Below are 16,674 nucleotides of genomic sequence, written 5' to 3' on the forward strand. Positions count from 1 at the left end.
ATTTACAGCCGACAAGAGTGGCACCTGGTGTGGTCTTCTGCTGCTGTAGCCCATCTGTCTCAAGGTTTGACGTGTTGTGTGTTCAGAGATGCTCTTCTGCATACCTCGGTTGTAACCAGTAGTTTTTTGAGTTACTGTTGCCAATATCAGATCAAACCAGTCTGGCCATTCTCCTCTGGCATCAACAAGACATTTGTGCCCACAAAACTGCTGTTCATCTGATATTTCTTCTTTTTTTGGACCATTCTCTATAAACCCTAGAGATGGTTGTGCATGAAAATCCCAGTCGATCAGCAGTTTCTGAAACACTCAGACCAGCCCTTCTGGCACCAACAAACATGCCACGTTCAGTCACTTAAACCACCTTTCTTCCCCATTCTGATGCTCGGTTTGAACTGCAGAAAATCGTCTTGACCATGTCTATGAGCCTGAATGCATTGAGTTGCTGCCATGTGATTGGCTGATTAGAAATTTGTTAACGAGCAGTCGGACAGGTGTACCTAATAAAGTGGCCAGTGAGTGTATATTGATATATATTGATCAATGTGTGAACGTTTTGTAAATATGGTCAAAAATACTGCCTGAACAGTACTTTTTATATGAAGGACTCGAGACGCACTGACTGACAAAATCAAAATAAATGTTGTTTACACACACTCCAATAAACCTCTCTTCAGCTCTGACACATGAAACTAATGTTTTTGCAATGTTCAAAAAATGCTGAAATAGTTAATATTTAATACTATAATTTAATCTTTTAAGTTTCTAGAAGGAGTTATTCTCTTTCTTTATTTTTCTGTCAAATATAAATGTTTCTTTATTTAGATAGCATAAAGAATGCTAGAAAACGGTAGCCATTTAAATTCATAGTAAAAAAAAAAACATAATTTCTTTTACTATAGATGTCAATGGCTACCAGTTTTCAACCTTCTTCAAAATATCATCTTTTGTGTTCTACCAATGAGAGAAACTCAAACTGGTTTTGAAAAAGCGATAGGAGATTAAATGGTGATCTAGCTTTAACAGTGCATTACTGCAGAGTTATTTTCAAAGTCACAACATCACAAATCAAAGCTGGGTATATTTACGGGCAAGTAAACAAATGAGTTCAGCATGGGTTCCAAAGACATGTGAATAGTCATAGCAACTTATTTTCTGAACAAAACACCAGGACAGGTTGTGTTCCAGAGTTAGTTTTTTACAGTAAATAAATATATATATTAAATTAAAATGAAAAAAGGTCTTACTTGTAACTGCAATCTCTTTGATGACTTTCAGCACCTCCTCCTCCATCATAGTGTGGTTACAAATGTCATCCCACTCGCCATCTATCCCACTCTTTTTTGCCAACTCTGTCAAGTTCTTCTGATTGGGCACCACAAAGCTGATCACATAGTTCTGGTCACTAAGGAAGAACACAAGAATTGATCTGTGTTTCAGTATCAGTGTACAGCTTAAATGGTCTATATTAGAGGTTTGTGCAAGAAACACACAAGAGGATGATTTTTTTGTGGCTTTTAATCACTGTTTGTCAGCTTGAGGACATAATTAATTAATAAAATTAATTAATTAAAATAATTATTACAATGGGAGATTAGTTTTCTTGCAATATTCCTGTGATATGAGGAAATGCAGAACAAATCTGATCCTTCATATCTCTAATATGAATTAATTAACTAATTAATTAATTAATTCGGTAACACTTTACAATAAGGTTTATCAGTTAATGCATTTACTAACATGAACAACACATGTACAGCGTTTATTAATCATAATTAAACATTTACTAATGCATTATTAACATCCAGCTCCATGCTTGTTAACATTAGTTAATGCACCATGAGTTAACATGAACTAACAATGAACTACTCTATTTTCATTAACTAATGTTAACTAACATGAACAAATACAGTAGTAGATGTATTGTTCATTGTTTGTTCATGTTAGTAAATGCATTAACTAACATTAACTAATGAACCTTATTGTAAAGTGTGACCATTAATACTAATATGCTGATTTATTGTTGAATAAAAACAATAAATGGAATGGCACATTGTTTTTAGATTCATTGTAATGTTTGGTAGACTATCTGCCTCAAACATGAATACGTTTATTTAGTATCAAACAAAAAAAAAAAAAAGCTGAAAATAATAGAAAGAATATATATTCATCAACAAAATGAGAAGCATTGAACATCACATTACATCAAGAGTTGAATAAAATGTATAGAAGAAGAAGAAGAAGAAGAAGAATTCCCTTGATAAAATCAATATCAAATAATATCAACTAACTATTATGGATAGCAATAAACACCCATCAAAATGTCCATCAATAATGGATCTTAGTCTTGAACTGATCATAATCCTACTGCTTAAATGAATGCAAAAGCAGAGTTTGGCAACAAAATGTAGTGTTTATACAGGTTAATTTCTAGCTACAGAATATAGTGAAGTATAATAGTTTTTTTTATAAAGTTTCCCTGTACCTGCTAGCATAGACGCAGATGTTATCAATGAGGGGACTGTTTTTCATGGCAGCTTCAACCTTCCCCAGAGACACATATTCACCTGCCTGAAGCTTCACCAGGTCTTTCTTCCGATCTGAGAGCAGAAGTGTATCATTGGCAGGTTCTGTTTGATGTAACCCAGCACCAGATGACTCTGACGTAAGATGATTCAGAGTCTACTCACCCACAATTTCCAGACAACCATCTGGATGAACCTCCCCAATGTCTCCAGTAGAGAACCAGCGCTGGCCCGCTTCGTCAACCCAGAAATTGTCATTTTGCCCCTCCCCCTCACTCCCATAGTATCCCATGGCAACATTTGGTCCACCAATCAAAATCTCCCCTCTTGGGTGAGGCTTGTCCTGGCTGGTGTATCCACCTACGAATGACAGGGGTTGTTAAAAGTTAGGAATGTGAAACCAAGAGGAATATATTATACTGTTGGCACAAACGTGTATAATGAGATGGGTATGACAGAATTTATTCGGGGAACATGACTTATGAGGACATTGCCCAATGTCGTCAATTTTCAAAAGGATTATAAATCATACAGAATTAGGTTTTTGTTTGAGAGAGTAAAAATGCAAAGTTTTTTTCTAAGGCATAGGTCTCAAACTCAATTCCTGGAGGGCCGCAGCTCTGCACAGTTTTGCTCCAACCCTAATCAAACACACCTGATCCAAATAATCAAGGTGTTTAAAAGAATCATGAACACTGTCATTAGAAAGGTCAGCTGTGTTTGATCAGGGTTGGAGCAAAACTGCGACCCTCCAAGAATTGAGTTTGAGACCTATGCTTTAAGGGATAGAGTTAGGTGTAGGAAGGGCGTAAAGAAATAAAAATACAATTTGTAAATACCATTACACCTACAGAATGTCCCCACAAAATAAAAAAACAAACCAGCTTGTGTGCGTGTGTTTGAGAATGTGTGTGTGTAGTCTTGTTACTTTATGGGGATCAAATGTCAAATCAAAAGGCTTTTCGCACTGCACTTAACCCCAAGTTAGGGTAATTCTAACCACAATTTTTAACCCTGGGTAAAATAAAAAATGTAAAAATGTGTTAGAACCACTTTTTACAGGGGCTGAAACCCTGCTAAGACTTTGCACCGCAGTTTTGACTTGGTGTCTACCCTGCATTGTGGGCAACACGGTGGTGCAGTAGGTAGTGCTGTCACCTCACAGCCAGAAGGTTGTTGGTTCGAGCCTCAGCTGGGTCAGTTGGCGTTTCTGTGTGCATTTTCTCCCCTCGTTTGCATGGGTTTCCTCCGTGTGCTCCGGTTTCCCCCACAAGTCCAAAAGACATGTGATACAGGTAAACTGAATAAGCTAAACTGTCTTTAGTGTATGTGTGTGAATGAGAGTGTATGGGTGTTTTCCAGAGATGGGTTGCAGCTGGAGGGGCATTCGCTGTGTAAAGCATATGCTGGATAAGTTGGGGGTTTATTCTGCTGTGGCGACCCCAGATTAATAAAGGGACTAAGCTGAAAAGAAAATGAATGAATAAATGAATGAATGAATTAATTAATTAATAAGCCTGCATTGCGGTGCTTAGTTTGTTTAATGTGAAACAGAATTGTGTTTACTTGTTGCTGCTGGATCCTTGGCAACAGACAGCCAATAAGAAACTGAGCAGTGAAGCTCATCTCATGTCAGTAAGATGAAAATTAAACATGCAGCAAGTGAGAGAAAAGTAAAAAACTAGGAGTGATGAGATGGTAAAAAGACACAATTCGACTTGTTTTCATTCATTTGTAGTTTTGTTTTTGTTTTCTTGACTTCGTGGTTTTCACGTGGCTTAAAACAACAAAAATCTATTCATCCAATCAGTTACAATGACATTTACAAAACAAAAAGTTAACCCAGGGTTTGTGAATGTACAGTGTGAAACGTCTGTTAATAAATACCCAGAATTCCAGCCCTGTAAGCAGCCTATTAATAAAGGGTGGCTCTTTTCTCAAAAATATGGAGCCTTTTACAGTTATATAAAGGTTCAAATACTACATTATTGTGACATTTTAAGCACTGATATGTGCTGGATTAGCATGTTAGAGCTTTGAAACAGTAGATATGTATGTTATTTACGCCTAATCTCTCGTTATACACTTTACTAACCCACGAGGGTGTTTAAACATTTGAATCTAAATTCGAACAACGTCAAATCACTACTTTTACCCCTTTGTCCACACTATCATATCAATCTGCAACTTTTGACCTTGTGAGAACATTTTTGTAAAGCATTTGTGCATGCATTTGGTAGAATGTTTTGTTAGGTTTGCCATTTCACTTTCCTTTTGTTATTTTAATTTCATGTGGTTTTCAGGCATGAGAACTTGGGATGTCCCATTATTTGGTATTCACAAGAAGAATAGCTTCAAATCCATTAAGAAAGAAGTATTTTGTATATATATATAAAAAAAACTTATAAATAAAGTATTAAAAAAAGAATGAAGTATTTTAAAAATGTCAAGTGTATTTATTGGCTGGGTTTAGTGGTAGGGTTGGGGAAGTGCAGGGTTTCTGCAGATATCATAATGTCAAATTTAAGACTTTTTAAGACCATCAAGTATTAAATTTAGGACCTATATTGCAACATCAAAAACACGCAAATACATAGAGAAAATGCAACAATCAGAAAATTAGTGGCAAAATAAATATATTCAAACTGAACACTACTGAAGTTATCTTTGAAATACAGGAAAAAACAAACAAACATCTTAAGGCTGATTTATACTTTCGCAGGTCACTGTATCGCACACCTTCATAGACTGCGCGTGCACCTCAAACAGACAAGGCTCTTTAAAACAACAGGAGTAGTCAAAAGAAAGCCACCGTAAAGTCAGACGAGAAACAGAGAAGTTGGAAGTTTCCGGAACTACGTCATTTTATTAATATCATGCGAGATTTTTAAACTAATTATTTTTATAATTTATTATAATGATTATAAAGATTTTTATAACCATTTAAGATTTTTTTTTAAATCTAACTTTAATGCATCACTTGCTTTTGTTCATATCTTGGACAGTTCTACCAATTAACGCTAAATATTAATGACTACAGAACCTGGGTTGCTCTACAATTAAATTTTTATTAAGGAAAGAATAAAAGTAACAAACAGTACAAAAAAGGTACAAATGTTTTTTTTTTAGAGTTAGCCCACTCAACAATTCACACATTACTGGCTGGTTAGTTTCTGTCCTCTACTTATAAGCTAAAAAGACATTAACGGTCCAACATTCCTGACCATTATCATCAATAAAGCCTAGTAAAACAGGGTATGAGTATATTGTAAACTGATAGGTTCAAATACTCTTTTCCAGTTATCAACTTTTGCCATGTCCTCTTTTGGCTTTAACAAACGGTTTTTCCATACTTAACAAAATATGTTCCTCCTTTCTCACTGCTGTTGCAAATTCTAGCTAAGAATTATTGTTCCTCTAGTTATCCTAATGTTCGCGCATGGGCGGATCATAAAGGTGTCTGTACAGTCATGCCTGTTTCAGACAAAATCTCATCAAAGTGTTTCATAATCAACTCAAATCAAACGGGGTACTGTGTGAAGTTCAACAGAGTCTCAAAAAAAATTGTGAGCTCCACCAGCCAAAATCATCCTAATGTGAACCTCCGCAAACTCTGCGATGATGTCACATTCGCTGCACACACTGAGTTTAAAAACAGAAAGCTGATTGGCTATTGCATGTTGGTCTCATTTGTTGTTGTAATAGTGCAAATTACATTTGGACTAGTGAAAAAACATGAAAACCAAGCAACAACAACAACAACAACAACAAAAGAATTTAAATGAGCATTAGATGTAGCAGTACATGGACATCAGAAAAAGAAGACCTGCGTAAAAATGTTTAAGACCTAGAACAGCGAATTTAAGACTTTTTAAGTTCTAAAATTTAGATTTTTAAATTATAGACTTTTTAAGACCCTGCAGAAACCCTGAAGTGAAAACTATGTACAGACTGTACAATATAAATATCATTATGTCTATAAGAACTCCATAAAAAACATGAAAATCCAACGTGTGTGTGTGTGTGGTACTGGTATTCACTACATTGTGGGGACAAAGTTTCACAATACTTGTTAACACACATAAGTTTATGGATAGAATTTGAGTAAGGGGAAAGAAAGAATAAAGCATAAAAATCATTATGTCTATAGGAAGCCCCCAACAACACAAAAACTCAATGTGTGTGTGTATGCGTGTGTGTGTGTGTGTGTGTCCGCGTGTTCGTCTTACCCTCAGGCCAGTCTCGCAGTTTTATTTCAGAGCAAATGAGAGGAGCTCCAACTCGTCCTGTACTGTAATCAGAAGCTACAAAGACAAGCCTGAACATGTCAGCACAGGAATATAGCCATAGAAACACACAGGAAAAATGTCACACACTTTTTTTTGTGTGTACTTACAGTCTGATATAGTGCCAGCTCCGCACGTCTCTGTAAGGCCATAACCCACAGCAATGGGGCAGAAACACACGTTCATAAATCTCTGTGTGGAAGCAGACAGTGGAGCCCCTCCGCTCAACATACGGCGCACACAGCCTCCCAGAAGCACATTCACCTGCTTGAAGAACAGCCTGAGAGACAAACAAAATTACAATATGACAAAACATGAAGAGCAGATATTAGGCTTTGCAATTTGTTCCATTCTGTTATGGTTTCTTTACCATTTTGTGGCATTTGTTTTTTTTATATGGTCACATATATGACCATTTATGTGAAGCTGCTTTGACACAATCTACATTGTAAAAGCGCTATACAAATAAAGCTGAATTGAATTGAATTGAATTATATTAAAGCCATCAAGACCAAAAAAGAAGAAAAGAAATGCCACCCAAATGAACCAAAACTATTTATATCAAGCCATTCAGACAATATTTGCATTGGGGTATAATGTGGAAAAAATTTGCAAACCTGCTGGCCATTTAGGTCATAAAATGTCACCATAATTCAACCAGTCAAGATACAGGCTTATGAAAAGTTTAGTAATTATACTATTTCACAATTTGAGTTCTGTAAACTAGCATATATGTACGAATTAGTCGTTTGATTTATGAAACAAATATGATAAAAGAACTCAGAAAACCTCTAAGAGGATCTTTGTACATCTTTTTAATACATGTTTGAACAGTGCACTGAATAGGCTCTATTGTGTGGGAATAATTTGTATAAATAAAAATGTATTTAAAAATGTAGTCTATTGAATTTCAAAGCCTTATTTTGAAAAAAGGGATATGTTAAGTAGAGATGTTAAGCAACGTGTCAGCCGCTGATATTAACTGTGACTTTAGTGAGCTCTGACTGTTAATATGCAAATTATTTTTCCTAACAAAACTGTTGTTGTAGTTGTGATGGATTTCAGAGAGTCAGCTTCTTTCTGCTATAATTTACTTTGTACAGCTTTTTTGCATCACTTTTATTGTAGACAAATAAGCAGCAATTATTCATTTATTCATTTTCTTTCGGCTGAGTCTCTGTTTCAGAGAACGCCACAGTGGAATGAACTGGCAACTATTCCAGCATGTTTTATGCTTTGGATGCCCTTCCAGCTGCAACCCAGTACTGGGAAACACCCATACATATTCATTCACACAAATGCTCATACAATACGGGCAAATTTGTTTATCCAATTCATTTATAGCGCATGTCTTTGGACTGTGGGGAAACCGGAGCACCCGATGGAAATTAGTGACCTTCTTGCTTTGTGGTGACAGTGTTAACCGCTGAATAATTGCTGCTTAGGGCGGCACAGTTATTTTTGCCATTTAATTTTGCAGTTATTTGTCTGGCTAAAATCCATGGATGGATGGATAAACGGACAGATGGGATGGATGGATGTATGGGATGGCACGGGAGAGAATGGATGGACGAGACGATGACAGAACAGGATGGACGGAACAGACGAGACGGGATGGACGGATGAAAGGGATGGATGGGACGGATAAACGGACAGGATGGATGAACAGATGGGATGGACGGGACGAGATGGATGGACAGGACGAGATGGATGGACGGTATGGAATGGATGAATTTTTTTATTTATTTTTTCTTCACTTTCGCTACTTAGTGAAGTTTTTTCCTCGCCGCTATCGCCACAAGCTTGCATGAGTCGGGATCTGTGGAGCTGCGCATCAATGGACTGCTCTTTAGTGTTTGGACTCTCAATAGTGATTGTTAAACCACACTGAACTGAGCTAAACTGAACTGAACTTAAACTTAGTAAATTGAAACAGTGTAGTTCATTTTTTAATGATCTTTTATGTGAAGCTGCTTTGACACAATCTACATTGTAAAATCGCTATACAAATAAAGGTGAATTGAATTGAATTTAACCAGTTCAACGGGATAAACGGATAAATAGATAGGACAGCACGGGACAGGAAGGATGAACAGGACGGGATAGGATAGATGAACGGGATGGATGACTGGATGGATGGATGGAATAGATGAACAGGAAGGATGGATGGAGTGGATGGATAAACAGAAGAGACAGACAGACAGACAGACAGACAGACAGACAGACAGACAGACAGACAGACAGACAGACAGACAGACAGACAGACAGACAGATAGATAGATAGATAGATAGATAGATAGATAGATAGATAGATAGAAAGAATCTGGATAAGTGACTCACATGTCACACATAGGAGAATCGGCTCCTTTTGACACCTGCTGTAGTTTATAGTCGAAACCCAATTTAAACAGAGTCCTCTTTATGACTGACATCTCCTGCAGCTTCCCATTAACATTCTTGCAGATTCGGTCCATGATCTCCTACACAAAAGACACAAACACACCAAAGCTGAGTATAGAGGGGGAAATGAAAAATAAATATATATACTTGGAGGAAAATGTATGAGAAATCTCACCGGCACTGCTGCTATGAGAGTGGGTTTAAGCACAGAACAGTCTCCTTTACTGCCTTTCTTTATTTTACTAGACTGAACAGACAACAGTACAGGTCAAACACAGAGAATAAAGAAATTAATGATGAATAAAGGAGTGTGTGCGTGTGTGTGTGTGTGTGTGTGTGTGTGTGTGTGTGTGTGTGTGTGTGTGTGTGTGTGTGTGTGTGTGTTACCTGGTCCGTGAGAGTGTGTGGGGAGGAATATCCAAGTCTGCAACCATGTGACAAACAGGAGATTTCGGCAGTCAGCTCCAGTACATGAGCCAGTGGAAGATAAGATACTATTGTGTCCTGAGACCTGCATATACACACAGCAATAAAACAAATATTTAGCTTGGCAATAATTTTAGTTGATCATAATCAACTAAAATTATTGCCAAACTAAATATTTGTTTTATAAATTTATTATACACATTTACACACTATATTTCATTATATATTATTAAATGTATTATAATAAATTAGTTTTTTTTTAAATATATGATTTTAATACTTAATTTAATCTAAAAATGTTGTATATTGCAATGAAAAATAAGTCCACTAAAGACTCCTGAAAAAATTGCATCACAGTATTTTCACATTATTTAAATTAAATTTAAAATTATGTGTAAAACGTGAAAAAAAAAACTAATGAAAAAATGCATCTTAAAATGGCTAAAATTTTAACATGAATTGAAGTGTAAGCTAAATCGCTATAGCAAAACTGACCTATTATCTATACCTTCCACTTATTCCAAACCTTTTTTTTCTTCTGTTGAACACAAAACAATGTGTTTTTAAGTAAGCTGGAAACTGGTAAAAATTGGCATCATTAGAATGAGAAGAAAATACTATGGAAGTCAATGGCTGACATTTTCCAACATGCTTTGAAATATCTTAGTTTGTGGTCAACTGAAGAAAGACTCTCAATCAATTTTGAAGTAAATGGAAAATTTGTAAATTATCAATACAATATAAAGTCTGCGTAAATCAAAATTTGCTGAGACTTTAACTTCAGTATGTTTATGCACTTCCAACTGAAACTGAATATTGAGCAGTGGGCGGGGCTTTCTTTTTGCACATTCCCTCATAGCAAACTAAAGGTAAGAGGGGTGAGGTTAAGAATCTTGTAGCTGAAGCTGAACAAATGATCAGACTTTGATAGAAAATGACCAAATCAAATATTTAGATTTTTTTGTAAAACTTGCACAGATGAATAGTTCACCTAAAGAATGACAATGCATGGTATCAAAACAAATATTGTACATTTTGATTTCAAAGGCCCAGTCATGTTGTTTAGATGTTAGTATCAGTATGTTAGTGTTGAGGATGTCTATAAGCTAGTCTGGTACAAAACAGTAAATGGATATTTGCATTTAGAAGACACAAACACCCAATGCTTGCAGTTTGTCACTTACTCCTAAATCCAAAGTATCTGACATGTCCCGCACCCTTAAAATTGCTTTTCCTTTGCTTTTAATTTGATGCGCTTGATTTTAACCACTGTCAATAACCGAAACGATATTGGCTGTTTTTTTGGGGCCACTTAATGTCTCACCCTCTTTTCATGTTTAAGTTGAGATTACGTCAAATATCGAATAATAACGGAACATTTCAAAGCGCTTCACATGACCTTTAAGCTCTCGGTGAGAGTAAAACATAAAACTTGTGAACTGTTGCTGGACATTTAGGTTGCAAAATGTCACCACAATTTAACCAGGTTTTAACAATTTAATACAGGCTTATGAAAAGTTAAGTAGTTATACTATTTCATCGGTTAAGTACTGTAATAAATTTGAAACTAGTATAAAATGTACAAAAGCATATATAATATTTTATTTAGAAAAAAAAATGAAAAAAAAAGAGCTCAAAACACTGCTAGTTCTTTTACTTATTCCTCTTTTTTTTAATATAATTTTGCACTGTGCTCTAAATATGCTCTATTGTGTGGGAACAATTTATATAAATAAAAATATATACACTACCAGTCAAAAATCTGGAGTGAGTAGAATTTTTAAATGTTTTAAAATAAGCTTATCTTGCTTAAAATAAGGTACAAATTGTAAAATTGTGAAATGTTATTGCACTATAAAATTACCGTTCAAAAGTCATTTAACATCATTTAATTGAATCATTTAATCCAGTGATTTAAAGGATGCAGTTTCATTACTCTTCAGAGTCACATGATCCTTTAGAAATCACTCTAATATTTATTATTATTATTATTATTATTATTGTTATTAATAATAATAATAATAATAATAATAATAATATTATTATTATTGGTAATAGTAATAAAAGCAATAATTAGGGGCCAAGCACCGTAGGTGCGTAGGCACCTATTGCTTTCGTTAGTGTTCTTATTAGGGGCCAAGCACCGTAGGTGCGTAGGCACCTATTGCTTTCGTTAGTGTTCTTATTATTAGGGGCCAAGCACCGTAGGTGCGTAGGCACCTAACGCTTTCGTTAGTGTTCTTATTATTATTAGGGGCCAAGCACCGTAGGTGCGTAGGCACCTATTGCTTTCGTTAGTGTTCTTATTATTATTATTAGGGGTTCGAGCGCGAAGCGCTGAAACCCTATTGTTTTTGTAAGGATTTTTATTATTATTATTATTATTATTATTATTATTATTATTATTATTTTACTTCTGCCATAATCACTATTGCCCAGGCCAAACCGTAAGGCCTATTGGCTTCAAACTTGGTCAGATGGTAGTACTCCTCACCGCTACTCAGATCCAAAGGCTCGTCAAAATCGAGCCATAGGTGGCGCTACAGCGCTAAAAACTAAAAAAATTTAGTAAATTGGCCGCCATTTCTAAACCGTTTGTCGTAGGCTCAAAAACTTTACATATTTGGAATCGTTGGGTCAGCCCGAACAAAAGTGGAGTGACTCAGATTTTCTCTACGACGCACCGTTTTTCCGCTACATTGCGATTTGTCCGACACCTACTTTTGCGAACTAGTCCTAGGGTTTTCACCCAATCTGAACCAAACCAGTGTAGAAATGTTCTCTGGACACTGAATAGCAAAAGTTATTGAAAGAAAGTTGAAATGTTGATTTCACGCGAAACCGTACGCAAAAACGTAACATGCTAATGTAAGCTAAAAGCTAATTGTAGCTGTAACTTTTGAACGGATTGAGATATCTTCATCAAACTTGGTACACACATGTATAAGGTCAATTTGAGGTCACAATGCAAAACCCGCAAACTTTGGCCTCATGGTGGCGCTATAGAGCTTCAAAAACATAAAAATTACTCTAACCTCACAACCATTAGTCCAATCAGCTTGAAATTTGGCATGCAGTGTCTTTGTCTAACGTGTCATGACATACTATAAGGACATTGGCATATCTCAAAAAACATGGCCGCTATTAGCCAATTAAGATTAAACAGCCATTAAACTAGGTTAACGATGAGTGATCGGAACGAAACTCGGTGGGCATGTTCGACTCATGGTCCTAGAGGTCTGTAAGAATTTTGAAAGAAATCCGCCACTAGGGGGCGATTTTGTGTTTTTTGAGGTTGTAATTGATTGGTTATTACACAAAGTTTTGCACAGCCACACAAACTACATATCATATGATAGGCCTGCTCATACCGAACAGTCTGACACTAAAACCACTGATGTCACTCAATCTGTTCATTAAATATTAATTATTATATGAAAAACCTACTTTTGCGAACTAGTCCCTGGTTTTTCGCTCAATCACCACGAAACCAGTGTTGTATGAATCTCTGAACTGAGCAGATCAATAGTTATTGAAATGAGTTGAACTTTCCTTATTTGGTAGCTATAAATGGCTCATTTACAAAAGGGGTGTGTCTTATATTGACCTAAATGCATGTAAATGCATAAGGAAAACTCAAAACTTCGTGAAATCAGGTTTGCATATCTGAGATGTGATTCATAACAAGCATGCAAAATTTTGTGAAGCTATGTCAATAGGTGGCGCTATAACAGTAGAAAAAGTCTCAAAAACACTGATTTCCATTGCTTTTCATTGCTATTTGACCATAATTTGTATATGTGTTTATTGTAGACAGCTTTTTACAAATATACTTGATATGACATATTATATGATAGGCCTGTATATTCTGATCACTTTGGCACAAAATCCACTGCTGTAACTTTAACCATCAATTTATTATTCACCATTATTTTAAACAATACTTTTAGGAACTCGTCCCTGCTTTTTTGCTCAAACTGAACAAAATCAGTGTTGTACAAATGTCTGGACTGTGTAAATCAGTAATTATGAAAAACAATTGAACTTTTGTGCATAAATGAGCTTGATATATTTATCTAAAGAGCAGAGTGTGTTCATATGCTTCCACGAAGGGTATAAACATGCATTACTAATTTAAACCACTAGATGACAGCACAAGACCTCATAATGTTGGTTCAAAGTCACTAAAATTCCATTTAAGATCATTCTGAATCACATCTTGACATGGTATAAACTCTGTTATTGCATTTATAAGCTGATTTAGGCCCAGGTTACCACTTCATTCATGTAGGCTTTATATTTTTTCCATTTATTACATTCCATCATGGATTTCTTTTGGGTCAGCCTTAAATTTTGGGTTGTCCTAAATCTAAATTGCCTAAATGACAATTAGGTTGCCAAATGCTCGAACCCCGTTAATCGCCGCTTGCGGCTATATTTATTATTATTATTATTATTTTACTTCTGCCATAATCACTATTGCCCAGGCCAAACCGTAAGGCCTATTGGCTTCAAACTTGGTCAGATGGTAGTACTCCTCACCGCTACTCAGATCCAAAGGCTCGTCAAAATCGGGCCATAGGTGGCGCTACAGCGCTAAAAACAAAAAAAATTTAGTAATTTGGCCGCCATTTCTAAACCGTTTGTCGTAGGCTCAAAAACTTTACACTTTTGGAATCGTTGGGTCAGCACGAACAAAAGTGGAGTCACCCAGAATTTCTCTACGACGCACCGTTTTTCCGCTACATCGCGATTTGTCCGAAACCTACTTTTGCGAACTCGTCCTAGGGTTTTTGCCCAATCTGAACCAAACCAGTGTAGAAATGTTCTCTAGACACTGAATAGCAAAAGTTATTGAAAGAAAGTTGAAATGTTGATTTCACGCGAAACCGTACACAAAAACGTAACATGCTAATGTAAGCTAAAAGCTAATTGTAGCTGTAACTTTTGAACGGATTGAGATATCTTCATAAAACTTGGTACACACATGTATAAGGTCAATTTGAGGTCACAGTGCAAAACCCGCAAACTTTGGCCTCATGGTGGCGCTATAAAGCTTCGAAAACATAAAAATTACTCTAACCTCACAACCATTAGTCCAATCAGCTTGAAATTTGGCATGCAGTGTCTTTGTATAACGTGTCATGACATACTATAAGGACATTGGCATATCTCAAAAAACATGGCCGCCATTAGCCAATTAAGATTAAGCAGCCATTAAACTAGGTTAACGATGAGTGATCGGAACGAAACTCGGTGGGCATGTTCGACTCATGGTCCTAGAGGTCTGTAAGAATTTTGAAAGAAATCCGCCACTAGGGGGCGATTTTGTGTTTTTTGAGGGGGTAATTGATTGGTTATTACACAAAGTTTTGCACAGCCACACAAACTACATATCATATGATAGGCCTGCTTATAAAAAACAGTCTGACACTAAAACCACTGATGTCACTCAATCTGTTCATTATAATTTAATTAATAAATGAAAAACCTACTTTTGCGAACTAGTCCCTGGTTTTTTGCTCAATCACCACGAAACCAGTGTTGTATGAATCTCTGAACTGAGCAGATCAATAGTTATTGAAATGAGTTGAACTTTCCTCTTTTGGTAGCTATAAATGGCTCATTTACAAAAGGGGTGTGACTTATATTGACCTAAATGCATGTAAATGCATAAGGAAAACTCTAAACTTCGTGAAATTAGGTTTTCACATCTGAGATGTGATTCTTAACAAGCATGCAAAATTTTGTGAAGCTATGTCAATAGGTGGCGCTATAACATTAGAAAAGGTCTCAAAAACACTGATTTCCATTGCTTTTTATTGCTATTTGACCATAATTTGTATAATATGTGTTTATTGTAGACAGCTTTTCACAAATATACTTGATATGACATATTATATGACAGGCCTGTATATTCTGATCACTTTGGCACAAAATCCACTGCTGTAACTATAACCATCAATTTATTATTCACCATTATTTTAAACAATACTTTTAGGAACTCGTCCCTGCTTTTTTGCTCAAACTGAACAAAATCAGTGTTGTACAAATGTCTGGACTGTCTAAATCAGTAATTATGAAAAACAATTGAACTTTTGTGCATAAATGAGCTTGATATATTTATCTAAAGAGCAGAGTGTGTTCATATGCTTCCACGAAGGGTCTAAACATGCATTACTAATTTAAACCACTAAATGACAGCACAAGACCTCATAATGTTGGTATAAAGTCACTAAAATTCCATTTAAGATCATTCTAAATCACATCTTGACATGGTATAAGCTCTGTTATTGCATTTTAAAGCTGATTTAGGCCCAGGTTACCACTTCATTCATGCAGGCTTTTTATTTTTTCCATTTATTACATTCCATCATGGATTTCTTTTGGGTCAGCCTTAAATTTTGGGTTGTCCTAAATCTAAATTGCCTAAATGGCAATTAGGTTGCCAAATGCTCGAACCCCGTTAATCGCCGCTTGCGGCTATATTTATTATTAGGGGCCAAGCACCGTAGGTGCGTAGGCACCTATTGCTTTCGTTAGTGTTCTTATTATTATTATTATTATTATTATTATTATTATTCTTCTTCTTCTTCTTCCGTTTCTTCCGCCGGATTTGAATGGCAGCCCATATAGGCGTATGCGGGAAAGTTGTATAATTTGGCACAATGATAGAGGCCAGTATTAACATTAATCAGACCAAACATGAAGTCTCAAAATCAAACTCTCTAGCGCCACCACTTGTCCAAACTTTCACGTATGTTTATCATCATAACTTTTGAACCGAATGGGCTACAATCAAAATTCTTTTTTCCTCTGATTCCTTGGCTCAGTCCGATTCAAACCCACCCTATGACGTCATTTTCCGTCATGAATTTTTTCGCGCTATTTTAAATTTTTCGAAAAACCTATTTGATCGAACTCGTCCTAGGCCGTGTCTCCGATTTTCACCAAAATTGAATCACATGATCTACAGACCATGCCAACCAAAAGTTATGGAAATCAAGTTGATTAGACCAACCGTTTTTGTTTAACTT

General features: G+C 35.9%; 1 protein-coding gene across 1 annotated transcript in view; it reads right to left on the reverse strand.

Moving 5' to 3' along the window:
- The window catches only part of acsl4b (acyl-CoA synthetase long chain family member 4b), a 56,017-nt gene that overhangs the window by 2,474 nt on the left and 36,869 nt on the right, over nucleotides 1-16,674 (reverse strand). Inside the window, exons 7-14 of the mRNA NM_001099739.1 lie at nucleotides 9,599-9,722; nucleotides 9,387-9,458; nucleotides 9,152-9,291; nucleotides 6,922-7,091; nucleotides 6,755-6,829; nucleotides 2,691-2,885; nucleotides 2,486-2,600; nucleotides 1,248-1,405 (exon numbers count right to left, since the gene is read on the reverse strand). Coding sequence (NP_001093209.1) covers nucleotides 1,248-1,405; nucleotides 2,486-2,600; nucleotides 2,691-2,885; nucleotides 6,755-6,829; nucleotides 6,922-7,091; nucleotides 9,152-9,291; nucleotides 9,387-9,458; nucleotides 9,599-9,722 — 1,049 coding nt within the window. The remainder of the gene's footprint in view (nucleotides 1-1,247; nucleotides 1,406-2,485; nucleotides 2,601-2,690; nucleotides 2,886-6,754; nucleotides 6,830-6,921; nucleotides 7,092-9,151; nucleotides 9,292-9,386; nucleotides 9,459-9,598; nucleotides 9,723-16,674) is intronic.

This window comes from Danio rerio, chromosome 5, assembly GCF_052040795.2.
Source record: "Danio rerio strain M-AB ecotype USA chromosome 5, GRCz13ab, whole genome shotgun sequence".
Lineage (NCBI taxonomy): Eukaryota > Metazoa > Chordata > Actinopteri > Cypriniformes > Danionidae > Danio > Danio rerio.